Below are 25327 nucleotides of genomic sequence, written 5' to 3'. Positions count from 1 at the left end.
GGGAACGAGAGGGGGACTGGGGGGGAACGAGAGGGGGACTGGGGGGGGGGGTCGGAGGGACGAGAGCTGTGCGGGAGCGAGAGGGGGACTGGGGGGGGGGGGTCGGAGGGACGAGAGCTGTGCGGGAGCGAGAGGGGGACTGGGGGGGGGTCGGGAGGGACAAGAGCTGTGGGGAACTATTCGCCTCTAACCTGTTCAGTTTATGCTGACAGTCCAGCTTTGGGGTGAGGGCTGGGCTCGGCTAGCGTGGGGCAGACGGATCTGACAGCAATGGACACAGGGCCGCTCTTACCTTGAGTCTCTCCACCCTCCTCCTCCAGCACCTTCCTCCTCTGCTCACTCCGCTCCCACAGTTTGTGCTGTCTCGCTGTCTCCAGCACCTCCTCCTCCACCTTCACCTCCATCTGCAATTAAACGGATCAAAGCAGACACAGCCGAGGTCAGTTACTAGAATTCCTTCCTGCCCCCGTGATACAAACCCACAGTCCACAGTCCCCTCAGACAACGACAGAACGACCGGCGCTCTCAGCCGCAGTCTCACTTTCGCACCCAACTTCACAACCTCAGGACGTCCCAAAGTGCTTTACAGCCAATGAAGTACTTTTTGAAGTGTGGTCACTGTTGTAATGTGGGAAACGCAGCAGCCAATTTGCGCACAGCAAGCTCCCACAAACAGCAATGTGATAATGACCAGATCATCTGTTTTAGTGATGTTTGGTTGAGGGATAAATATTGGCCCCAGGACACCGGGGAGAACTCCCCCTGCTCTTCTTCCAATAGTGGCCGCGGGATCTTTGATCCGCCTGAGCGAGCAGACGGGCCTCGGTTTAACGTCTCGTCCGAAAGACGGCCCCTCTGACAGTGCAGCGCTCCCTCAGTACTGCCCCTCCGACAGTGCGGCGCTCCCTCAGTACTGCCCTCCGACAGTGCGGCGCTCCCTCAGTACTGCCCCTCCGACAGTGCGGCGCTCCCTCAGTACTGCCCCTCCGACAGTGCGGCGCTCCCTCAGTACTGCCCCTCCGACAGTGCGGCGCTCCCTCAGTACTGCCCCTCCGACAGTGCGGCGCTCCCTCAGTACCGCCCCTCCGACCGTGCGGCACTCCCTCAGTACTGCCCCTCCGACAGTGCGGCGCTCCCTTAGTACTGCTCCTCCGACAGTGCGGCGCTCCCTCAGTGCAGCCCCTCCGACAGTGCGGCGCTCCCTCAGTACTGCCCCTCCGACAGTGCGGCGCTCCCTCAGTACAGCCCCTCCGACAGTGCGGCGCTCCCTCAGTACAGCCCCTCCAACAGTGCGGCGCTCCCTCAGTGCAGCCCCTCCGACAGTGTGGCGCTCCCTCAGTACTGGCGCAGGATTCTGTGCAATCATTATTTGGCGAATTAGACAGCCAACAGGTTAGAGGTGAAACGTTGTGCTGCCTCCCACGGCAGCTCAGCCGAGCCCCAAGGTCAGATCCTTGGGGTCAAACCCCGGGTGCCTCCCACTCCCCTCACCTCTGTCTTGGCCTTGTCGGCTCTGTTCAGCTCCTGCCGCAGGCGCTCCACTTTCTCCATCACCACCTCCATCTCCTCCTCCCGGTCGCGCAGCTCTCGGCTCAGCTTCTGCTTCTGTGAGCGGAGCTGGGCGTAACGCTCGTCCCCTTCTTGGGCCTCCTGGACTGCCCGCTGTCGCTTGACCTGCGCCTCCCTCAGGTCACGGCTCCGAGCGGTCAGCTGCTCCCGGGCCTCGGCCAGATCCTGCAACCAGAGAGAGAGAGGGGGTTAAGGGGTAATCAGAGGTTTATGGCGTCACAGGACAATCAGAGGTCAATGGCGTCAAGGAGCAGAGGTAAATGAAGTCAAAGGGCAATTAGATGTGCTTGGAGAGAGACTAGGACTTGAGTGAGATCGAGTGATGGGGAGAGAGGGGGCGAGGGGGGAGGGGAGCGAGGGGGGAGGGGAGCGAGGGGGCGAGGGGAGCGAGGGGGCGAGGGGAGCGAGGGGGGAGGGGAGCGAGGGGGGAGGGGAGCGAGGGGGGAGGGGAGCGAGGGGGGAGGGGAGCGAGGGGGGAGGGGAGCGAGGGGGGAGGGGAGCGAGGGGGGAGGGGAGCGAGGGGGGAGGGGAGCGAGGGGGGGAGGGGAGCGAGGGGGGAGGGGGAGCGAGGGGGGAGGGGAGCGAGGGGGGAGGGGAGCGAGGGGGGAGGGGAGCGAGGGGGGAGGGGAGCGAGGGGGGAGGGGAGCGAGGGGGGAGGGGAGCGAGGGGGGAGGGGGAAGGGGAGCGAGGGGGGAGGGGAGCGAGGGGGCGAGGGGAGCGAGGGGGGAGGGGAGCGAGGGGGGAGGGGAGCGAGGGGGGAGGGAGCGAGGGGGGAGGGCATCGAGGGGGGAGGGCATCGAGGGGGGAGGGGAGCGAGGGGGGAGGGGAGCGAGGGGGGAGGGGAGCGAGGGGGGAGGGGAGCGAGGGGGGGAGGGGAGCGAGGGGGGAGGGGAGCGAGGGGGGAGGGGAGCGAGGGGGGAGGGGGGCGAGGGGGGCGAGGGGGGCGAGGGGGGCGAGGGGGGCGAGGGGGGGAGGGGAGCGAGGGGGCGAGGGGGGGAGGGGAGCGAGGGGGGAGGGGAGCGAGGGGGGAGGGGAGCGAGGGGGGAGGGGAGCGAGGGGGGAGGGGAGCGAGGGGGGAGGGGGCGAGGGGGGAGGGGGGAGGGGAGCGAGGGGGGAGGGGAGCGAGGGGGGAGGGGAGCGAGGGGGGAGGGGGAGCGAGGGGGGGAGGGGAGCGAGGGGGGAGGGGAGCGAGGGGGGAGGGGAGCGAGGGGGGAGGGGAGCGAGGGGGGAGGGGAGCGAGGGGGAGGGGAGCGAGGGGGGGAGGGGAGCGAGGGGGGAGGGGAGCGAGGGGGGAGGGGAGCGAGGGGGGAGGGGAGCGAGGGGGGAGGGGAGCGAGGGGGGAGGGGAGCGAGGGGGGAGGGGGGCGAGGGGGGCGAGGGGGGCGAGGGGGGGCGAGGGGGGCGAGGGGGGCGAGGGGGGAGGGGGAGCGAGGGGGCGAGGGGGGAGGGGAGCGAGGGGGGAGGGGAGCGAGGGGGGAGGGGAGCGAGGGGGGAGGGGAGCGAGGGGGGAGGGGGCGAGGGGGGAGGGGGGAGGGGAGCGAGGGGGGGAGGGGAGCGAGGGGGGAGGGGAGCGAGGGGGGAGGGGAGCGAGGGGGGAGGGGAGCGAGGGGGGAGGGGAGCGAGGGGGGAGGGGAGCGAGGGGGGAGGGGAGCGAGGGGGGAGGGGAGCGAGGGGGGAGGGGAGCGAGGGGGGAGGGGAGCCGAGGGGGGAGGGGAGCGAGGGGGGAGGGGAGCGAGGGGGGAGGGGAGCGAGGGGGGAGGGGAGCGAGGGGGGAGGGGAGCGAGGGGGCGAGGGGGGAGGGGAGCGAGGGGGAGGGGAGCGAGGGGGGAGGGGGAGCGAGGGGGAGGGGAGCGAGGGGGGAGGGGAGCGAGGGGGGAGGGGAGCGAGGGGGGAGGGGAGCGAGGGGGGAGGGGAGCGAGGGGGGAGGGGAGCGAGGGGGGCGAGGGGGGAGGGGGAGCGAGGGGGGAGGGGAGCGAGGGGGAGGGGAGCGAGGGGGGAGGGGAGCGACGGGGGCGAGGGGAGCGAGGGGGGAGGGGGCGAGGGGGGGAGGGGGCGAGGGGGGAGGGGAGCGAGGGGGCGAGGGGGAGCGAGGGGGGAGGGGAGCGAGGGAGCGAGGGGGCGAGGGGGAGCGAGGGAGCGAGGGGGGAGGGGAGAGGGGAGCGAGGGGGGCGAGGGGGAGGGGAGCGAGGGGGGAGGGGAGCGAGGGGGCGAGGGGGCGAGGGGGCGAGGGGGGAGGGGAGCGAGGGGGCGAGGGGGGAGGGGAGCGAGGGGGGAGGGGAGCGAGGGGGCGAGGGAGCGCGGGGGGAGGGGAGCGCGGGGGCGAGGGGGGAGGGGAGCGAGGGGGGGAGGGGAGCGAGGGGGGAGGGGAGCGAGGGGGGAGGGGAGCGAGGGGGGAGGGGAGCGCGGGGGCGAGGGGGGGAGGGGAGCGAGGGGGCGAGGGGAGCGAGGGGGGAGGGTAGCGAGGGGGGAGGGGAGCGAGGGGGGAGGGGAGCGAGGGGGGAGGGGAGCGGGGAGCGAGGGGGGAGGGGAGCGAGGGGGGAGGGGAGCGAGGGGGGAGGGGAGCGAGGGGGGAGGGGGAGCGAGGAGAGGAGCGAGGGGGCGAGGGGGGAGGGGGGAGGGGAGCGAGGGGGAGGGGAGCGAGGGGGCGAGGGGGGAGGGGAGAGGGGAGCGAGGGGGGCGAGGGGGAGGGGAGCGAGGGGGCGAGGGGAGCGAGGGGGGCGAGGGGGGGAGGGGAGCGAGGGGGGCGAGGGGGGAGCGGAGCAAGGGGGCGAGGGGAGCGAGGGGGCGAGGGGAGCGAGGGGGGAGGGGAGCAAGGGGGGAGGGGAGCAAGGGGGGGAGGGGAGCGAGGGAGCGACGGGGGAGGGGGGGGAGGGAGCGAGCGAGGGGCGACCGGGGAGGGGAGACGGAGCAACGGGGGAGGGGAAGATAGAGAGAACGAGTGCTACGGGGAGACTGGGTCGGAGGTTGATCAGAGGCCTGATGATGTTTCTCTGAACAAGAAAAAATCCAAAAAAATCTTCTCCCCGACCTTCGATCCTCAGGGTGACCTTCCTCCAGACCCGGAAAAAATCAGCTCCCGAGGGAAAGCTGAAGATGGGGGAAGGGAGAGGGTCAGGGGGTGTGAGTTTACACTGAGTGCGAGCTTCCCAGGCTGTGATCAGGAGAAGGGAGGTGACGGGTGCAGCACGAGGCTCATTACCTTACGGACATCCTCCTTCTCCTGTCGGACAGTCTTCAGCTGCTGCTCCAGGGAGCTCAGTTGGCGGTTCTCCTCCTCGCTCTTCCTCTTCACTTGCTCCTCGGTTTCCTGTTGGCTACCTGAAAAACAACAAAACCCGCAGCTCAGGTCAGAGCACTGTCCATCAAATACTCCCAGAACACCTCGATTAGATTCCAGCCTGTAACTCACTCCCGGGTATCTGTTATTCTATATATAAACCCCCTGAACCCCTCGATTAGATTCCAGCCTGTAACTCACTCCCGGGTATCTGTTATTCTATATATAAACCCCCCGAACCCCTCGATTAGATTCCAGCCTGTAACTCACTCCCGGGTATCCGTTATTCTATATATAAACCCCCCGAACCCCTCGATTAGATTCCAGCCTGTAACTCACTCCCGGGTATCTGTTATTCTATATATAAACCCCCCGAAACCCCTTGATTAGATTCCAGCCTGTAACTCACTCCCGGGTATCTGTTATTCTATATATAAACCCCCCCCGAACCCCTCGATTAGACTCCAGCCTGTAACTCACTCCCGGGTATCTGTTATTCTATATATAAACCCCCTGATACGCTTATCAATTACTCCATAAAAGGCGATGAATTAGGAAAGTAATGAAAGGTTTTTATTAACTAAAGAACAGAGCATGCCTCTCGTGGACGACTGGTTCCAAGAAGGAAGTGGGTTGCCGGGCAGCCACCTTTATACCAGGTCATGTAGGCGGAGCCAGCTGAGGCATGCATTGGTACAAAGGACTCATAACGCCCATATACAAAAGTGGGGACAAAATCGACCCAAACAACTATCGAGCCATCTGTGTAAACAGTAACCTGGGGAAGGTATTCTGTAGCATCATAAACAAAAGACTTATAAACTTCCTTGAGGAGCACAATGTCTTGAGTAAAAGCCAAATTGGATTCCTGCCAAACTATAGAACATCCGATCATATCTTCACCCTACAGACCCTAATTGACAAACACGTTCACCATAACAAAAGCAAAATCTACGCATGCTTTGTAGATTTCCAGAAGGCTTTCGACTCCATCTGGCATGACGGTTTATTCCTGAAACTTATCGAAAGTGGGGTAGGAGGGAAAACATATGATGTAATTAAATCAATGTATACAAACAACAAATGTGCAGTTAAAATTGGAGACAAACAAACAAAATACTTCCCACAGGGGCGGGGGGTGACGCAGGGCTCGCCAATCTCACCGACACTCTTTAATATTTACATAAATGGATTGGCAAAACTACTTGAACAATCCACAGCACCCAGCCTCACCCTATATGAATCCAAGGTTAAATTCCTCCTCTATGCAGACGACCTGGTTCTGCTGTCACCAACTAAGGAGGGTCTACAGCAGAACCTGGACCTGCTGGAGTCGTACTGCCAGACTTGGGCCCTGACAATAAATCCCCAAAAAACCAAAGTCCTTGTGTTCCAGCAAAGATCCAAACATCAAGGACCCAAAATAAATTTCAAACTAGGAACAACCAAAATTGAACAAACCACTAACTACACATACTTGGGCTTAAAAATCAGTTCTATGGGAAACTCCAAACTGGCTGTGAATGAACTGAAAGAGAAAGCAAGAAGGGCTTTCTATGCCATCAAAAAATCAATCCAAATAGAAATCCCAATTAGCATTTGGCTCAAAATTTTCAAATCAGTAATTGAACCAATTGCACTCTATGGCAGTGAGGTATGGGGACCGCTAACTCAACAAGAATTTGCAAAATGGGACAAACACCCAATTGAGATCCTACATGCAGAATTCTGTAAAAGTATCCTTCGGACTCAAAGGAAAACAGTAAACAATGCATGCAGGGCGGAACTAGGCCAATATCCATTAATAATCAATATCCAAAAAAGAGCCACCAAATTTTGGAATCACCTACAAATGAGCAATCCCCAATGCTATCACTACGACGCCCTGAAATGCCAAGAGCTGACCATAAAGAAGAATACCCTCAGTCAACTAGTCCTGGGACTGAGTGAAGTAACTACTAACAATACTAACAATAACCAGCCCCAGGACAGTGACAGGGTAACACAAAGAATTCGACCCAACACAATCGTCACTAAGCAAAAGGAAAAATATCTGACATATTGGGCAGAAACAACAAAAACCCAAAGCAAACTCAATTGCTACTTGGCCCTAAACAGACAATACAACATAGCTGATTACCTGACCATGGTAAAGGATAACAAACTGAGAAGAACCTTGACAAGGTACAGACTTAGCGAACATAGCCTAGCGATCGAAAAAGGCAGACACAGGCAGACCAGGCTGCCAAGAGAAGACAGGATATGCTCTCACTGCAGTCAGGGAGTAGTGGAGACAGAGATGCACTTCCTCACAGCCTGCGGAAAATATCAGGGCATCAGGGAGAATTTCTACCAAAAATTCTCACAAATATGCCCTGATTTCAGAAATCTGAATGACAACCAAAAACTCCCATTCCTACTGGGAGAGGAGAGAAGCTGTGTAACACTGGCGGCACACTATGTTACAGCTTGCCATGAACAGAGGGACAACCAGTAAACTAAGAAACGAATATATATAAACAATGCGAATGTATATTTATACACTCAGGGATATACCTGTTTATACACTGTATGAATAGAACTGCGTTTATGTGCTAAACCATAAATGTATTTTGATGCTTTGGCAACATAAGATGTAACTTATCATGCCAATAAAGCGATTTGAATTGTGAATTGTGAGTAGCAAGAGGTAACAATGTGCAATAACGATAACAGTAGTGAACAACGACGAAAACAATAACAGTGGTTTACCACATTCACCCCTTGTTTAAAATTGAGTCCGGTGGGGTGAAGTGTACTAAAAGTTCGTGTAGGTAAGTCTATCAGGAGGCCTTGTATGCCGTCCTGATCGTCGTAGCAGTGGCGGCGGTGCTGCAGTATCCAACGTCGAGTCTGGTGTCTGAGTGGTCGACGAAGGGTCCTGGGGCTCCGGCATGCCGTCTACAGGGGTTGGGTTGGGAGAAGTGGTGGATAATAACGGTGGTGATTCAGGGGCGCCCGAGGGTGCGAGGTCTCGTATGGAGACCGTGTCCTCCCGCCCGTCTGGGTATGCCACGTAGGCATACTGGGGGTTGGCGTGTAGGAGGTTCACCCTCTCGACCAGGGGGTCTGTTTTATGGGTCCTCACGTGCCTCCGCAGTAGGACGGGCCCAGGAGAAGTCAGCCATGTCGGTAGTGAGGTTCCCGATGTGGACTTCCTGGGGAAAATGAACATTTGCTCATGAGGGGTGGCATTAGTGGCAGTACAAAGCAGTGACCGGATGGAGTGGAGCGCCGCAGGGAGGGCCTCCTGCCAGCAAGAGGTCAGAAGGCCCTTAGATTTTAAGGCTAAGAGGACGGCCTTCCAAACCGTCGCGTTCTCTCTTTCCACCTGGCCGTTCCCCCGGGGGTTGTAGCTGGTGGTCCTGCTCGTAGCAATACCTCTCGCGAGCAGGTACTGACGAAGTTCGTCGCTCATGAAAGATGAGCCCCGGTCGCTATGTATATAGCTGGGGAACCCGAACAAGGCGAAGAGGTCATTCAGACATTTGATGACCGTGGTACTGGTCATGTCTGGGCAAGGGATGGCAAACGGGAGTACTCATCAACAATGTTGAGGAAGTACACGTTGCGGTCAGAGGAAGGAAGGGGCCCCTTAAAGTCGATGCTCAAGCGCTCGAAGGGGCGAGTGGCCTTGATCAGGCTTGCTCTGTCTGGCCTATAAAAATGCGGTTTGCATTCGGCACAGATTTGGCAGTTCCTGGTCATAGTTCTGACCTCCTCGATGGAGTAGGGCAGGTTGCGGGACTTAATGAAGTGGCAGAATCTGGTGACCCCGGGGTGGCAGAGGTCATTGTGGAGGGTCCGCAGTCTATCAACTTGCGCGTTGGCGCATGTACCTCGTGATAGAGCATCTGGGGGCTCATTGAGTTTCCCGGGCCGGTACAAGATATCGTAATTGTAGGTGGAAAGTTCAATTCTCCACCTCAAGATCTTGTCGTTCTTGATTTTGCCCCTCTGCTTATTATTGAACATAAAAGCAACTGAACGCTGGTCAGTGAGAAGGGTAAATCATTTTCCGGCCAGGTAATGCCTCCAGTGTCGCATCGCTTCCACAATAGCCTGGGCCTCCTTTTCGACAGAGGAGTGTCGAATCTCGGGGCCCTGGAGGGTCCTTGAGAAAAAGGCCACGGGTCTCCCCGCCTGGTTAAGGGTTGCAGCTAGGGCGAAGTCGGATGCATCGCTCTCCACTTGGAAAGGGATGGACTCATCCACTGCGTGCATTGTGGCCTTCGCAATATCACTCTTGATAAGAGTGAAGGCAGCACCCGCCTCTGATGTCAGGGGGAAGGAGGTGGACTTGATGAGGGGTCTGGCTTTGTCCGCATAGTTGGGCACCCACTGAGCATAGTAAGAGAAAAACCCCAGGCATCTCTTCAGTGCTTTTAGGCAGTGGGGGAGGGGGAGCTCCATAAGGGGGCGCATTCTGTCGGGGTCGGGCCCAATGACTCCGTTCTCCACTACGCAGCCGAGGATGGCAAGGCGCGTGGTGTGAAACATAATTTCTCTTTATTGTATGTTAGATTCAGCCGCTGGGCCGTACGGAGGAATTTCGCTAGATTAACGTCATGGTCCTGCTGGTCGTGGCCGCAGATGGTGACGTTATCCAGATAGGGAAAGGTGGCCTGCAGCGCGTTCTGGTCAACCATCCGGTCCATCTCCCTTTGGAAGACCGAAACCCCGTTGGTGACGCCGAAGGGGACCCTAAGGAAGTGGTAGAGGCGGCTGTTTGCCTCGAAGGCAGTATACTGGCGGTCCTCATGGCGGATAGGGAGTTGGTGGTATGCTGACTTAAGGTCAATGGTGGAGAATACCCTGTATTGCGCAATCTAATTGACCATATCAGATATGCGGGGAAGGGGGTATGCGTCCAGCTGGGTGTACCGGTTTATGGTTTGGCTGTAGTCGATGACCAGGCGGCGTTTATCGGCGGTCTTAACGACTACAACCTGGGCTCGCCATGGGCTGGTGCTCCCTTCGATAATGCCCTCCTTCAGGAGTCGCTCCACCTCAGCGCTAATAAAAGCTCTGTCCCCGGCGCTGTACCGCCTGCTCTTGGTAGCGATGGGTTTACAGTCGCGGGTGAGGTTAGCGAACAAGGGAGGGGGGGGGGGGACTTTGAGTGTGGAAAGGCTGCAAGTGGTGCGCGGCGGGTGATTTAAAAGCTGTTGGTTGCAGACTGAGTGGGGGAAGGGGTCCGCCGTATGCCAATGTGACACTTTTGAGGTGGCACTGAAAATCCAACCCTAGCAGAACGGCAGCGCAAAGACGGGGCAGGACAAGAAGTTTAAAATTTTTATATTCAGTGCCCTAACCGAAAGGGTCACCACACAGTAGCCGCCGACGTCCGTTGAATGGGACTTGGACGCCATAGAAATCCGATGGCGCGTTGGCAGGACCGTGAGGGAGTGGCTACGCACCATGTCGGGGTGAATAAAACTCTCAGTGCTCCCGCTGTCAAACAGGCAAGTAGTGGCGCAGCCGTTTACCATAATGTCCATCATGGACCTGGACAGATGATGAGGGAGGGCTTGATCCAGCGTAACGGAGGCCAGTGTATGGCTGAGTCAGCTGATGTGGTCGTCCGACGAGACGGTGGTCGAGTCCGGAGACAAATTGGCGGTTGAGTGCGGCGGGCAAAATGGCGGCGGCCATGATGCCGATCCCCACGCAGCCGGAGGTGCACAAAATGGCGGAGAAGATGGCTGCCCCCACGGTTCACACACGGCGCTGCTGGCGTTCGCGGGTTTCCCTCTGCAGGCGTTGGCGTAATGACCTTTCTTCCCGCAGCCAGAGCAGGTAGCGGTCTTCGCCGGGCAGCGCGCTCTGGGGTGTTTTAACTGGCCACAGAAATAGCATTTTTGGGCCTGGTTACGGGACATCGTTGCAGTAGTTGGTACCGGGGGCGGCGGTCCCGGTTGCTTTCGGGACATCGCTGCAGTAGTTGGTACCGGGGGCGGCGGTCCCATGTCCCAAAGTCGCGATGACCATGGCGCGGCCCCGTTACGTGCGTATGCTTCGAGGTTTCGGTGGGCCGCATCTAGTGAGAGCGCGAGGGCTATGGCCGTCTTCAGGTCGAGCTCCTTGCTTTCGAGCAGTCTCTGCCGGGAGTAGTCGGACTGGAGGCCCTTAACGAAGGCATCACAGGTAAGTCCCTCCGCGTGCGCCGCAGCCGTTACCGCCTTACAGTCGCAGTCCCTGCAGAGCGTCTGTAACGCCCGTAAAAATACCTCTACCGATTCCCCCGGTTGCTGCCTGCGGGATCCCAGGAGGTGTCTGGCGTAAATCGTATTCACTGGGCGCGTGTATTGCCCTATTAGCAGGTCGAGAGCCGCCGTGTACGTAGTAGCGTCCCGGATGAGTGTATATACTTGAGGGCTCACCTGGGCGGTCAGGACTTTTAATTTGTTCTCCTCCGATGTCACGGCGGAGGCTTCTCGGAAGGATTCAAAGCAGCTCAGCCAGTGTTCAAAATTGGTAGATGAACCTGCCGCTTGGGGGTCGAGGTCCAGGCATGCTGGTCTGAGGGCTCGCAGCAACGCCTGCTGTTGTTGCTGCTCAGTTCCGGACATTTTACTTTTAGTTAATAAAATTGATACGCTTATCAATTACTCCATAAAAGGCAATGAATTAGGAAAGTAATGAAAAGGTTTTTATTAACTAAAGAACAGAGCATGCCTCTCGTGGACGACTGGTTCCAAGAAGGAAGTGGGTTGCCGGGCAGCCACCTTTATACCAGGTCATGTAGGCGGAGCCAGCTGAGGCATGCATTGGTACACAGTGAGTAGCAAGAGGTAACAATGTGCAATAACGATAACAGTAGTGAACAACAATGAAAACAATAACAGTGGTTTACCACACCCCCCGAACCCCTCGATTAGATTCCAGCCTGTAACTAACTCCCGGGTATCTGTTATTCTATATATAAACACCCCGAACCCCTCGATTAGATTCCAGCCTGTAACTCACTCCCGGGTATCTGTTATTCTATATATAAACCCCCTGAACCCCTCGATTAGATTCCAGCCTGTAACTAACTCCCGGGTATGTTATTCTATATATAAACCCCCTGAACCCCTCGATTAGATTCCAGCCTGTAACTCACTCCCGGGTATCTGTTATTCTATATATAAACCCCCTGAACCCCTCGATTAGATTCCAGCCTGTAACTCACTCCCGGGTATCTGTTATTCTATATATAAACCCCCTGAACCCCTCGATTAGATTCCAGCCTGTAACTCACTCCCGGGTATCTGTTATTCTATATATAAACCCCCTGAACCCCTCGATTAGATTCCAGCCTGTAACTCACTCCCGGGTATCTGTTATTCTATATATAAACCCCCTGAACCCCTCGATTAGATTCCAGCCTGTAACTAACTCCCGGGTATCTGTTATTCTATATATAAACCCCCAAACCTCTCGATTAGATTCCAGCCTGTAACTCACTCCCGGGTATCTGTTATTCTATATATAAACACCCCGAACCCCACGATTAGATTCCAGCCTGTAACTCACTCCCGGGTATCTGTTATTCTATATATAAACCCCCTGAACCCCTCGATTAGATTCCAGCCTGTAACTCACTCCCGGGTATCTGTTATTCTATATATAAACCCCCTGAACCCCTCGATTAGATTCCAGCCTGTAACTCACTCCCGGGTATCTGTTATTTTATATATAAACCCCCCGAACACCCCGATTAGATTCCAGCCTGTAACTCACTCCCGGGTATCTGTTATTCTATATATAAACCCCCTGAACACCCCGATTAGATTCCAGCCTGTAACTCACTCCCGGGTATCTGTTATTCTATATATAAACCCCCCAAACCCCTCGATTAGATTCCAGCCTGTAACTCACTCCCGGGTATCTGTTATTCTATATATAAACCACCCAAACCACTCAATTAGTTTCTAGCCTGTAACTCGCTCCCGGGAACTGTACGAGTCTGGATTCAGAGCCAAACATTGACAATCTGGTTTCCTTTTCACCAGGAAATTGCAACCATTAACAAGTTAAAATTCAAACTGTGATCCGTAAATGAATCCTATCTAATTCTCACCTTGAAGTTTGCGGTTCAGTTCCCCCTTGTCGAGCTCCAGCCTCTCTATCTTCTTCTCAAACGCTTCAGCTGCCTGATGGTCTAGTGATGTAGAGACCATCGCTTCCTTCAAACAGCCCCGGTCAGATAGCGAGCTGGGGGAAATACAGAAACCAGTTGTCATGAATCTTACCATTCATGAAGAAATGACTCATGAAATAACACTGGGCATCCAGCTGGTGGCGCTGTCCCAGGAGTATAAATACTCAGGCGTGGGCCCAGTTTGCTCAGGATGTTTTTGTAACCAGGAACTAGTGATGTAACTAGAATCTCATGGTTGTGAAACAGTTGATTAAAGCCTTGTTTTATACTCAACCAAGTGCTTAGTGAGTTTTCTTACGTTACCAGTCACATGAAGCACGAACCAAAACAGCATTTTATTTATTCATTCATGGGATGTGCGCGTCGCTGGCAAGCCCAGCATTTATTGCCCATCCCTAGTTGCCCCTTGAGAAGGTGGCGGTGAGCCGCCTTCTTGAACCGCTGCAGTCCGTGTGGTGAAGGTGCTCCCACAGTGCTGTTAGGGAGGGAGTTCCAGGATTTTGACCCAGCGACGATGAAGGAACAGCCGATATACTTCTAAGTTAGGATGGTGTGTGACTTGGAGGGGAACTTGGAGGTGGTGGTGTTCCCATACGCCTGCTGCCCTTGTCCTTCTAGGTGGAAGAGGTCGCGGGTTTGGGAGGTGCTGCTGAAGAAGCCTTGGCGAGTTGCTGCAGTGCATCTTGTAGATGGTCCACACTGCAGCCACGGTGCGCCGCTGGTGGAGGGAGTGAATGTTTAAGGTGGTGGATGGGGTGCCAATCAAGAGGGCTGCTTTGTCCTGGATGGTGTCGAGTTTCTCGAGTGTTGATGGAGCTGCACTCATCCAGGCAAGTGGAGAGTATTCCATCACACTCCTTACTTGTGCCTTGTAGATGGTGGAAAGGCTTTGGGGTGTCAACACTCAGAGTCTCAATGTTACACCGGGAGATATCGGGATAGCCCGGAATTCTGAGGTGTTATATCCGAGTAGTAAGGTCCAAATAACTGATATAAAGTGAGACTTCAGGAACTCAAAACTTTACTTTTAATTACACAGAATAAGGAGAGAACCGAGCTCTTACAACGACAGGCATGCACTGGTATTTCTTACTGTACGATGCCAACATGGAGGATCTTATGATGTCATACCCACAAGTCCACATTACCTAAATACTTGTATAGCAGGGCTTACCTTAAAACACTGGTAAATGAACCCTTTAATTTGTCTCCATCTGGTGGATAACTTAAGCATTACATCTGAGATTACTATAGAGGGGTTGTCAATCCAGAATGGAAGAGGCTCAATCTCTGCCCGGTTCTAACTCACCAGTTGGAGGTATACGTGAATCCAACGAAGGGAAGATGGAGTCCAGAGAAAGCGCCTCGGCTGGGCGGTGGGGCCGAGTCCTGAAACACACAATTCTCACAATTACAGCCCAATGGAGAGGCAGCAGCGAGTGACATTTGCATTACTGGGTGAGTCTTCATTGTGGGAGTAATTAGACTGCGGGAAGGGAGACATCCACAGGGCAAAGTAGTCCCAGGGCAGGTACAGCATGGGTTAGATACAGAGTAAAGCTCCCTCTACACTGTCCCATCAAACACTCCCAGGGCAGGTACAGCACGGGTTAGATAAAGAGTAAAGCTCCCTCTACACTGTCCCGTCAAACACTCCCAGGGCAGGTACAGCACGGGTTAGATACAGAGTAAAGCTCCCTCTACACTGTCCCATCAAACACTCCCAGGGCAGGTACAGCACGGGGTTAGATACAGAGTAAAGCTCCCTCTACACTGTCCCATCAAACACTCCCAGGGCAGGTACAGCACGGGTTAGATACAGAGTAAAGCTCCCTCTACACTGTCCCATCAAACACACCCAGGGCAGGTACAGCACGGGTTAGATACAGAGTAAAGCTCCCTCTGAGTTGATGCCCTGTAGGGGAGGAGGGGAGAGAAGAAGTGTTTGATCAATGCTGTTGTTACCTCTAGACTTGCCTATTCCAACGCACTCCTGGCCGGCTTCCCACGTTCTACCCATCGTAAACTTGAGCTCATCCAAAACTCTGCTGCCCCGTGTCCTAACTCGCACCAAGTCCCGTTCACCCATCACCCCCTGTGCTCACTGCCCCGTGTCCTAACTCGCACCAAGTCCCGTTCACCCATCACCCCCTGTGCTCACACTGCCCCGTGTCCTAACTCGCACCCAGTCCCGTTCACCCATCACCCCCTGTGCTCACTGCCCCGTGTCCTAACTCGCACCCAGTCCCGTTCACCCATCACCCCCTGTGCTCACTGCCCCGTGTCCGAATTCGCACCGAGTCCCGTTCACCCATCACCCCGTGCTCACTGCCCCGTGTCCTAACTCGCACCCAGTCCCGTTCACCCATCACCCCCTGTGCTCACTGCCCCGTGTCCTAACTCACACCCAGTCCCGTTCACCCATCACCCCCTGTGCTCACTGCCCCGTGTCCTAACTCGCACCCAGTCCCGTTCACCCATCACCCCCTTTGCTCACTGCCCCGTGTCCTAACTCGCACCGAGTCCCGTTCACCCATCACCCCCTGTGCTCACTGCCCCGTGTCCTAACTCGCACCGAGTCCCGTTCACCCATCACCCCCTGTGCTCACTGCCCCCGTATCCTAACTCGCACCAAGTCCCGTTCACCCATCACCCCCTGTGCTCACTGCCCCGTGTCCTAACTCGCACCGAGTCCAGTTCACCCATCACCCCGTGCTCACTGCCCCGTGTCCTAACTCGCACCGAGTCCCGTTCGCCCATCACCCCCTGTGCTCACTGCCCCGTGTCCTAACTCGCACCCAGTCCCGTTCACCCATCACCCCCTGTGCTCACTGCCCCGTGTCCTAACTCGCACCGAGTCCCGTTCACCCATCACCCCGTGCTCACTGCCCCGTGTCCTAACTCACACCCAGTCCCGTTCACCCATCACCCCCTGTGCTCACTGCCCCGTGTCCTAACTCGCACCCAGTCCCGTTCGCCCATCACCCCCTGTGCTCACTGCCCCGTGTCCTAACTCACACCCAGTCCCGTTCACCCATCACCCCGTGCTCACTGCCCCGTGTCCTAACTCGCACCCAGTCCTGTTCACCCATCACCCCGTGCTCACTGCCTCGTGTCCTAACTCGCACCCAGTCCCGTTCACCCATCACCCCGTGCTCACTGCCCCGTGTCCTAACTCACACCGAGTCCCGTTCACCCATCACCCCCCGTGCTCACTGCCCCGTGTCCTAACTCGCACCGAGTCCCGTTCACCCATCACCCCCTGTGCTCACTGCCCCGTGTCCTAACTCACACCCAGTCCCGTTCACCCATCACCCCCTGTGCTCGCTGACCTACACTGGCTCCCGGTCCGACAAGGCCTCGATTTCAAAATTCTCATCCTGGTGTTCAAATCCTTCCATGGCCTCCTCACCCCCCTCCCTATCTCTGTAACCTCCTCCAGCCCTACAATCCTGTGAGATCTCTGCGCTCGTCTAATTCTGGCCTCTTGCACATCCACGATTATAATCGCTCCACCATTGGCGGCCGTGCCTTCAGCCGCCTGGGCCCTAAGCTCTGGAATTCCCTCCCTATACTCGGTTAATCCTGGGGATGAGGGGATGGACATATGAGGAGAGGTTGAGTAGATTGGGACTCTACTCATTGGAGTTCAGAAGAATGAGAGGCGATCTTATTGAAACATATAAGATTGTGAAGGGGTTGGATCGGGTGGATGCGGGGAGGATGTTCCCGATGATGGGTGAAACTAGAACTAGGGGGCATAGTCTTAGAATAAGGGGCTGCTCTTTCAAAACTGAGATGAGGAGGAACTACTTCACTCAGAGGGTGGTAGGTCCATGGGATATGCTGCCCCAAAAACCTGTAGAAGCTACATCATTACATAAATTTAAAACAGAAGTTTCCTAGAAGTAAAGGGAATAAAGGGTTACGGGGAGCGGGCAGGAATTTGGACATGAGTCTAGGTTTGGATCAGTCATGGCCCTGTGGGTAGCGGAGCGGGCCCAGGGGCCGTGTAGCCTGATCCTGGCTCCTATTTCGTGTGTCTAATTCTGTTAGATTCAGGAGATGGTTCTGTGATAGTGGATTGGCGGTTAGGATCAGATCAGCCACGATCTCATTGAATGGCGGAGCGGGCTCGAGGGGCCGATTGGCCTACTCCTGCTCCTATTTCTTATGTTCTTATGTACCTCTCCACCTCCCTCTCCTCCTTTAAGACGCTCCTTAAAACCTACCTATATTCCCTAGAGTTCAGGAGAATGAGAGGTGATCTCATTGAAACAAATAAAATTCTTGCAGGGCTTGACAGGGTAGATGCAGCGAGGATGTTTCCCCCTGGCTGGAGAGTCTAGAACCAGGGGTCACAGTCTCAGGATAAGGGGTCGGCCATTTAGGAGTGAGATGAGGAGGAATTTCTTCACTCGGAGGGTGGTGAATCTTTGGAATTCTCTCCCCCAGAGGGCTGTGGAGGCTCAGTCGTTGAGTATATTCAAGGCTGAGATCGATAGATTTTTGGACTCTAGGGGAATCAAGGGATATGGGGATCGGGTGGGAATGTGGAGTTGAGGTTGATCCTTGATCTTATTGAATGGCGGAGCAGGCTCGAGGGGCCGTAAGGTCGACTCCTGCTCCTATTTCTTATGTTACCTCGGTGACCCACCTGTGCTAACATCTCATGGGGCTCTGTGTCTCTCAATGTCTCTTAATCTCTCCTGCTTTCTATCCTATCACTGACCTTCCCTGTTGTCCTTTCATCCCGCCCCTTTTCCCAGCCACCACTTGCTTTAAAATCTATCCCTTTTCCTGCTTTTTTATTTCCCCGGTTCGGACGAAAGGGTCTTCGACCTGAAACGTTAACTCCGTTTCTCTCTCCACGGAGGCTGCCCTGGCCCGCTGAGTTTTTCCAGCATCCTCTGTTGTTATCATGGGGCTCTGTGTTTGATGAGGTGCCCGTGGAGGCGCTATATAAATGCAGGCTGACGTTGGACGGGTCGGCTGCCCGCCTCCCCCCTTCGCCGCACGTTTCCCCCGCCATTTTCCGACTCACCGAAGCCTTCAAGACGTCGTCGTCCACGTCGAAGTTGGACGTGTCGGAGGGGCTGGTGACCTCGGGGATGTAGGGCGGGGGTAAGCTGCGGATATCGCGCCAGTCGATGCCGGCGAAGAAGGGGTGCTGCTTCAGGTCCCCGATGCCCGCCTGGCCCAGGCGCTGGTCCTTGCTGCAAATCAGCCTGGCGATCAGGTCCTGGGCGGCCTCCGACACGTCACCGAGATCCAGCGGGAACGTCAGCTTGCCCTGAGGGATCGGAGCGGGGAAGATGTAAATAAAAGAGAGACAGGAGTCAACAACAAAAACAACTTGCATTTATATAGCGCCTTTAACGCAAGGTCTCGTAGCCATTAAGAACATAAGGACTGGGATCAGGCCCCTCGAGCCTGCTCCGCCATTCAATAAGATCATGGCTGATCTTCGACCTCAACTCCACTTTCCCGCCCGATCACCGTATCCCTCGATTCCCCTAGAGTCCAAAAATCTATCGATCTCAGCTTTGAATATACTCAACGACTGAGCCTCCACAGCCCTCTGGGGCAGAGAATTCCAAAGATTCACCACCCTCTGAGTGAAGAAATTTCTCCTCATCTCAGTCCTAAATGGCCGACCCCGTATCCTGAGACTGTGACCCCTGGTTCTAGACTCCCCAGCCAGGGGAAACAACCTCTCAGCATCTACCCTGTCAATCCCCCTCAGAATCTTATATGTTTCAATGAGATCACCTCTCATTCTTCTAAACTCCAGAGAGTATCGGCCCAATCTACACAATCTCTCCTCATAGGACAGCCCTCTCATCCCAGGAATCAATCTAGTGAACCTCAGTCTAAGGATAAGGGGTAAGCCATTTAGGACTGAGATGAGGAGGAATTTCTTCACCCAGAGAGTGGTGAATCTTTGGAATTCTCTACCACAGAAGGCAGTTGAGGTCAATTCATTAAATATGTTCAAGAAGGAGTTAGATATATTTCTTAAGGCTAAAGGGATCATAGAAACATAGAAGATAGGAGCAGGAGTCGGCCATTCGGCTCCTCGAGCCTGCTCCGCCATTCAATGAGATCATGGCTGATCATCCAAATTCAGTATCCTGTCCCTGCCTTCTCCCCATATCCCTTCATCCCTTTAGCCTTAAGAAATATATCGAACTCCTTCTTGAATATATTTAATGAATTGGCCTCAACTGCCTTCTGTGGTAGAGAATTCCACAGGTTCACCACTCTCTGGGTGAAGAAATTCCTCCTCATCTCTGTCCTAAATGGCTTACCCCTTATCCTTAGACTGTGACCCCTGGTTCTGGACTCCCCCGCCATCGGGAACATCCTTCCTGCATCTAGTCTGTCTAGTCCTGTTAGAATTTTATAAGTTTCGATGAGATCCCCTCTCATTCTTCTAAACTCCAGCGCGTACAAGCCCAATCGACCCAATCTCTCCTCATATGTCATTCCTGCCATCCCAGGTATCAGCCTGATCAAAGGATATGGGGAGAAAGCAGGGACAGGGTACCGAATTTGGATGATCAGCCATGATCTCATTGAATGGCGGAGCAGGCTCGAGGGGCCGAATGGCCTACTCTTGCTCCTATCTTCTATGTTTGTTCCACCGCCTCTAAAGCAAGTATGTCCTTCCTCAGATAAGGAGACCAAAACTGTGCACAGTTACCCACGTTACCTCACCGTGTATCCTATCTCTACTCTACAAGCTGATGAATTTATCCCCATTTATTATTCATATCCAGATATCCCGAGCTAGGATTCCAGACATCCCCGGTTTTATTCCCGATATCCCGGTTATTATTGCGTGTATTCCTGGTTTTAATAGTCGCTCCCCGTCTCTTACCCACCTTGTGGTTCATGATTTTGCTGTAAGTCTCCACCAGTGACTCTGCGTAGAAAGGGGTCTCGCCGAACAGCAGCTCGTACATGCAGACCCCCAGGGACCACCAGTCGCACTCCGCGCCGTACTTCCCCTTCCCGTCCTCCATCGCCTGCAGGATCTCGGGGGAGATGTAATCTGGCGTTCCCACGGCCACAGAGGTTTCAACCTGTTACAGAAACAAGACCTCCGCCGTGAGGAGACAAAACCGCCCCCAGATCCCAATGTAACTGGCTCATTGAGAAACAGAAGATTCTGCAGTGACGGCCATTAAAAGGGAATTGGGAAAGAGGAGTATTAAAGGGTGCGGGGAGTGAGGGGGAGAGTGGGATTAGACTGGGTGGGATATTAAAGGGTACGGGGAGTGAGCGGGATAGTGGGATTAGACTGGGTGGGATATTAAAGGGTGCGGGGAGTGAGCGGGATAGTGGGATTAGACTGGGTGGTATATTAAAGGGTGCGGGGAGTGAGGGGGAGAGTGGGATTAGACTGGGTGGGATATTAAAGGGTGCGGGGAGTGAGCGGGAGAGTGGGATTAGACTGGGTGGGATATTAAAGGGTACGGGGAGTGAGCGGGATTAGACTGGGTGGGATATTAAAGGGTGCGGGGAGTGAGGGGGGAGAGTGGGATTAGACTGGGTGGGATATTAAAGGGTGCGGGGAGTGAGCAGGAGAGTGGGATTAGACTGGGTGGGATATTAAAGGGTGCGGGGAGTGAGCGGGAGAGTGGGATTAGACTGGGTGGGATATTAAAGGGTGCGGGGAGTGAGTGAGTGGGAGAGTGGGATTAGACTGGGTGGGATATTAAAGGGTACAGGGAGTGAGCGGTAGAGTGGGATTAGACTGGGTGGGATATTGAAGGGTGCGGGGAGTGAGGGGGAGAGTGGGATTAGACTGGGTGGGATATTAAAGGGTGCGGGGAGTGAGCGGGAGAGTGGGATTAGACTGGGTGGGATATTAAAGGGTGCGGGGAGTGAGCGGGAGAGTGGGATTAGACTGGGTGGGATATTAAAGGGTGCGGGGAGTGAGCAGGAGAGTGGGATTAGACTGGGTGGGATATTAAAGGGTGCGGGAGTGAGGGGGAGAGTGGGATTAGACTGGGTGGGATATTAAAGGGTACGGGGAGTGAGCGGGAGAGTGGGATTAGACTGGGTGGGATATTAAAGGGTACGAGGAGCGAGGGGGAGAGTGGGATTAGACTGGGTGGGATATTAAAGGGTGCGGGGAGTGAGCAGGAGAGTGGGATTAGACTGGGTGGGATATTAAAGGGTACGGGGAGTGAGCGGGAGTGGGATATTAAAGGGTACGGGGAGTGAGCGGGAGAGTGGGATTAGACCGGACCACAGGGGAGGATTTTCCCGGATTGGAGTCAGGAGCCTCCCTGCCCTGGGTTGAGAGTTGGGATCCCGGATGACGAGCAGATACACCGAGTGCGTACTTACTGTCCCGTCCTGGCCAAGTTGGAGACAGGAGCCAAAGTCGGCCAGCCTGACGTGTCCTTTCATATCAATTAAAACATTGTCCGGTTTGATGTCCCTGAAAGAGAAGAGCCCAGTGTTAAAGCGAAGGAACCACAGGCTGCTCATTGTAAGGAGAGCTGAAATCCAGCACAGGAACAGGAGGAGGCCATTCAGCCCCTCGTACTGACTTGGATAGAGAACTGGTTGGCAGACAGGAAGCAAAGAGTTGGAATAAACTGCTCTTTTTCCGAGTGGCAGGCAGTGACTAGTGGGGTACCGCAGGGATCGGTGCTAGGACCCCAGCTGTTCACAATATATATTAATGATCTAGACGAGGGAACTCGATGTAATATCTCCAAGTTTGCAGACGACACAAAGCTGGGTGGGTGTGTGTGCTGTGAGGAGGATGCCGAGAAACTCCAGTATGATTTGGACAGGTTGGGTGATTGGGCAGATGCAGTATAATGTGGATAAATGCGAGGTTATCCACTTCGGTGGCAAAAACAGGAAGGCAGATTATTATCTGAACGGCAATAGATTGGGAAAAGGGGAAGCGCAACGAGACCTGGGTGTCCTTGTGCACCAGTCGCTGAAGGTAAGCATGCAGGTGCAGCAGGCGGTTAAGAAGGCAAATGGTATGTTGGCTTTCGTAGCGAGAGGGTTCGAGTACAGGAACAAGGATGTCTTGCTGCAGTTGTACAGGGCCTTGGTGAGATCACACCTTGAGTATTGTGTGCAGTTTTGGTCGCCTTATCTGTGGAAGGATGTTCTTGCCATGGAGGGAGTGCAGCGAAGATTCACCAGACTGATACCTGGGATGGCAGGAATGACATATGAGGAGAGATTGGGTCGATTAGACTTATACTCGCTGGAGTTTAGAAGAATGAGAGGGGATCTCATTGAAACTTATAAAATTCTAACAGGACTAGACAGACTAGATGCAGGAAGGATGTTCCCGATGGCGGGGGAGTCCAGAACCAGGGGTCACAGTCTAAAGATAAGGGGTAAGCCATTTAGGACAGAGATGAGGAGGAATTTCTTCAACCAGAAAGTGGTGAACCTGTGGAATTCTCTACCACAGAAGGCAGTAGAGGTCAATTCATTAAATATATTCAATAAGGAGTTAGATAGATAATCAAACTTACATGCTCTGTTGAAGGTTTTATTCATACAATAAAACTTATTTTATAGCAGAACAGAGCAATTTCAGATAGTGTTTTTGTTTATGTTTTGTTTTGTTAAGGCTAAAGGGATCAAGGGATATGAGGAGAAGGCAGGGACAGGGGACTGAATTTGGATGATCAGCCATGATCTCACTGAATGGCGGAGTAGGCTCGAGGGGCCGAATGGCCTACTCCTGCTCCTATCTTCTATGTCTATGTTTCTATGTTCAACGGGACAGTGTAGAGGGAGCTTTACTCTGTATCTAACCCATGCTGTACCTGCCCTGGGAGTGTTTGATGGGACAGTGTAGAGGGAGCTTTACTCTGTATCTAACCCGTGCTGTACCTGCCCTGGGAGTGTGTGACGGGACAGTGTAGAGGGAGCTTTACTCTGTATCTAACCCGTGCTGTACCTGCCCTGGGAGTGTTTGATGGGACAGTGTAGAGGGAGCTTTACTCTGTATCTAATCCATGCTGTACCTGCCCTGGGAGTGTTTGATTGGACAGTGTAGAGGGAGCTTTACTCTGTATCTAACCCGTGCTGTACCTGCCCTGGGAGTGTTGACGGGACGGTGTGGAGGGCTCGCTCGTACCTGTGTACATAGTTGAGCTGGTGGATGGAGTCAATGGCCAGCACCATCTCTGCGATGTAGAATCGGGCCATGTCTTCGGGCAGACGGTCCTCGAATTTACTGAGCAGGGTCAGCAGGTCCCCTCCCACGTAATAGTCCATGACCAGGTACTGTGAGGGGAGAAGAAAATCCGACAATCAGACAGCTCCAGAAATAGAGTTAAAAGAAAAGAAAGACTTGCATTTCTGCAGCGCCTTTCACCACCTCAGGACGTCCCAAAGTGTTTTACAGCCAATGAAGTACTTTTTGAAGTGTAGACACTGTTGAAATGTAGGAAAATCGGCAGCCAATTTGCGAACAGCAAGATCCCACAAACAGCAATGACCAGATCATCTGTTTTAGTGGTGTTGGTTGAGGGATAAATATTGGCCCCAGGACACCGGGGAGAACTCCCCCTGCTCTTCTTCCAATAGTGGCTGTGGGATCTTTTACATCCATCTGAGAGAGCAGACGGGGCCTCGGTTTAGCGTCTCATCCGAAAGATGGTACCTGCGACAGTGCCGCGCTCCCTCAGTACTGCCCCTCCGACAGTGCGGCGCTCCCTCAGTACTGCCCCTCCGACAGTGCGGCGCTCCCTCAGTACTGCCCCTCCGACAGTGCGGCACTCCCACAGTACCGCCCCTCCGACAGTGCGGTGCTCCTTCAGTACCGCCCCTTCGACAGTGCGGCGCTCCCTCGGTACTGCCCCTCCAACAGTGCGGCGCTCCCTCGGTACTGCCCCTCCGACAGTGCTGCTCTCCCTCAGTACTGCCCCTCCAACAGTGCGGCGCTCCCTCAGTACTGCCCCTTCGACAGTGCAGTGCTCCCTCAGTACTGCCCCTCCGACAGTGCGGTGCTCCCTCAGTACTGCCCCTCCGACAGTGCGGCACTCCCTCAGTACCGCCTCTCCGACAGGGCGGCGCTCCCTCAGTACTGCCCCTCTGACAGTGCGGCACTTCCTCGGTACTGCCTCTCCGACCGTGCGGCGCTCCCTCAGTACTGCCCCTCCGACAGTTTCTGACTCAGAGGCGAGAGAGAGAGTGTTGCTCACTGAGCCAAGCTGACACTCTGGTTGAACGTACCCTCTACCCTCGGCGGTCCCTCCCCACCACTCAGGTTGAGTGCCTCAGCTCTCAGACTCACCAGGTACTGCTCATCCTGGAAGGCGTAATGTAGAGTTGTGATCCACTGGTTGTCGCCTTTTACCAGGATGTCACGTTCCTCCCTGAAACAGGCCGTCTGTAAACCAACCGGAAGAATTAGAATTGGGAATATCAATAGAAACAGGGATACATGCTGACCGTAGGACGGAATGGGAATTTGAGAAAATTACTCCCTCAACTACTCCTCATCTCCCTCGACCCCTTTCTCCCCATATCCCTCAAACCCACTTTCTCCTTATATCCCAAAACCCAACCAACCCACCTTTTCCCCATAACCCCACCGTCTCCCATATTCCAGAAACACACTACCGTCCCATCACGTGGGGGAAATCGCAGACACAGACCCCCGTCCCATCACCGTGTGTGTGAGGGAATCACAGACACAGACCCCCGTCCCATCACCGTGTGTCTTTGGGGGAATCACAGACACAAATCCCCTTCCCATCACTGTGTGTGTGTGTGGGGGAATCACAGACACAGACCCCCGTCCCAGCACCATGTGGGGAATCAGAGACACCGACCTCTGTCCCAGCATGGTGTGGGGAATCGCAGACACAGACCACCGTCCCATCACCGTGCCCTGTCGCTCGTCCCATAAGTCTGCGTTGCTGTGGCAATGAGCCACCCTCAACAGTGAGCGACACTGGGTGAAGAAGGTTCAATGTTGGCCAGTCCCTGGTCTGGGGACGGAGCAGGCTAGTGCTGAATGTGCAGCCGTCGCCATGGTTACTAACCTCCGCTCGCTTCAGCATCTCCCATTTGTGGAGGATTTTCATGGCAAATACCTTCTCCGTGTTCTTCAGTTTTACCACGGCCACCTGGGGGGGGACAACAGGAGACATTGTCGTTACCCATTCAGTCTTTGTCTCCCCCCCCCCCCCACAATGTGATAAAGCAGGAAAGGCCCAGGCTCCCTCCCCGGCCTGTGCTCTTGATCCAGTGAGTCACAGTAGAGAACCCGTTCCCCAGTGAGAGGCGGTG

The 25327-nt window shown here is 55.3% G+C and overlaps 1 protein-coding gene across 1 annotated transcript in view; it reads right to left on the bottom strand.

The window, feature by feature from the left end:
- Positions 1 to 25327, bottom strand: part of LOC147092901 (serine/threonine-protein kinase MRCK alpha-like) — a 144262-nt gene that overhangs the window by 80108 nt on the left and 38827 nt on the right. The window contains 12 exon segments of the mRNA XM_085975705.1: positions 293 to 307; positions 309 to 404; positions 1492 to 1734; positions 4768 to 4886; positions 12950 to 13083; positions 14340 to 14419; positions 18075 to 18323; positions 19918 to 20118; positions 21392 to 21485; positions 23166 to 23314; positions 24327 to 24422; positions 25081 to 25164. Coding sequence (XP_085831831.1) covers positions 293 to 307; positions 309 to 404; positions 1492 to 1734; positions 4768 to 4886; positions 12950 to 13083; positions 14340 to 14419; positions 18075 to 18323; positions 19918 to 20118; positions 21392 to 21485; positions 23166 to 23314; positions 24327 to 24422; positions 25081 to 25164 — 1560 coding nt within the window.

This window comes from Somniosus microcephalus, unplaced genomic scaffold, assembly GCF_052327205.1.
Source record: "Somniosus microcephalus isolate GS21.2 unplaced genomic scaffold, FLI_Smic_1.0 unresolved_chr2, whole genome shotgun sequence".
In the NCBI taxonomy this organism is placed as follows: domain Eukaryota; kingdom Metazoa; phylum Chordata; class Chondrichthyes; order Squaliformes; family Somniosidae; genus Somniosus; species Somniosus microcephalus.
This window is presented reverse-complemented; position numbering and strand designations above follow the sequence as displayed.